Source organism: Entamoeba dispar, genomic scaffold, assembly GCF_000209125.1.
Source record: "Entamoeba dispar SAW760 scf_1105229461985 genomic scaffold, whole genome shotgun sequence".
NCBI lineage: Eukaryota > Evosea > Mastigamoebida > Endamoebidae > Entamoeba > Entamoeba dispar.
In genome coordinates, this window is record NW_001854966.1 from 1 (window position 1) to 1,204 (window position 1,204).

Consider the following 1,204-nt stretch of genomic DNA (forward strand, 5'->3'; position numbering starts at 1 on the left):
GATAAAAAAAACTATAAAAACAAGAAATTCAAAGAAAAGACAATGAACAAAGGATTTTTATCTAAGAAGAGTTTTCATCCAGCGAAATTATCAAATCAAAAGAAAGTCTGGGAAGCTGAGAGACGCAAAGAAGAAGAAAAACATCAAATTGAAGTGTTAAAGAAAGAACGTCTTGAAGAACTTGAACGAGAAGAAGAAGAAAAAAAGAATTGTCTTTTAAAAGGAGAGAAGTATGTTGAGAGGCTTAATTGGATGTACGAAGCACCAACAGGATTTGAAGAACAACCAAAAGAAGAAATTATAAGAAAAGAAGACAAACAAGAAAAACAAAATGGGAAAGAAGATTGTCTAAAGAAAATAAGCAAGGATCCAATAGCTATGGCAAAAGAACGAAGGAAGGAAGAGATACAAAAAATCATGAAAAATCCAATGAAATTAAGAGAAATAGAAGAAAAAGAAATTAAACGACTTATTAACCGATGGGACATAGACAAAACACAACGAGAAAGTATTCAAAAAAAGATTTGGACAACTAGTGAAAAAGGTAAAGTTGGAGAAGAGATTATTAGGAAACATGATGAATTGTTTAAGTGGTGGAGAGAGATGAAAAGAGAACAACGAATGACAAGAAATAATAATTAATTTACTCTATTATACCCATTCTGTGGAATGTTATTACTCAAATTCTGTATTAAACTAGTAAATTCATTTAATACTTTTCCTTCAGCTAATTGTTCAACACAATCAAATAACATAACTTCTCCTATTGATTTAATTAATGTTCCAATTAAACCAATCACTTGAGAAGAGCACATTAATAATAATACTGTAAAATAAGAAACACTTCCACCATAATATGTAAAGGAAAGAAGAAGAACAAGAGCCATGACTAATCCACGTGTACTAGACTGAAAGACATCAACCAATTCTTTTAAATGAAATTCATCAAAAATACTACTCATTGAACTTTGTTTAATTTTTTCATTTAGTCCACATTTAGAATGAATATAAGTATGTCCATAATATCCAATAAATACAAAAGGTGAAATAGATGATTGTGCTGAACTATTTTCTTCAATGAATTTTGTTAATTTCTTTCCAATAAATGTTGTATTAATTGGTATTTTTACCAGTAATTTGCATAATGAAATTCCTATTGAAATAAAACTAGATTCAATAGCATATGATGCTGATCCTAAACGAT

The 1,204-nt window shown here is 28.8% G+C and overlaps 1 protein-coding gene across 1 annotated transcript; it reads left to right on the forward strand.

Moving 5' to 3' along the window:
- Nucleotides 1-42: 42 nt before the first annotated feature.
- EDI_279380 (pre-mRNA-splicing factor CWC25, putative) lies at nt 43-642 on the forward strand (the record flags this gene model as incomplete). The annotated part of the gene is made up of 1 exon (XM_001739112.1): nt 43-642. The coding sequence occupies one exon, from the start codon at nt 43-45 to the stop codon at nt 640-642; it is 600 nt and encodes a 199-aa protein (XP_001739164.1).
- Nucleotides 643-1,204: the final 562 nt, after the last annotated feature.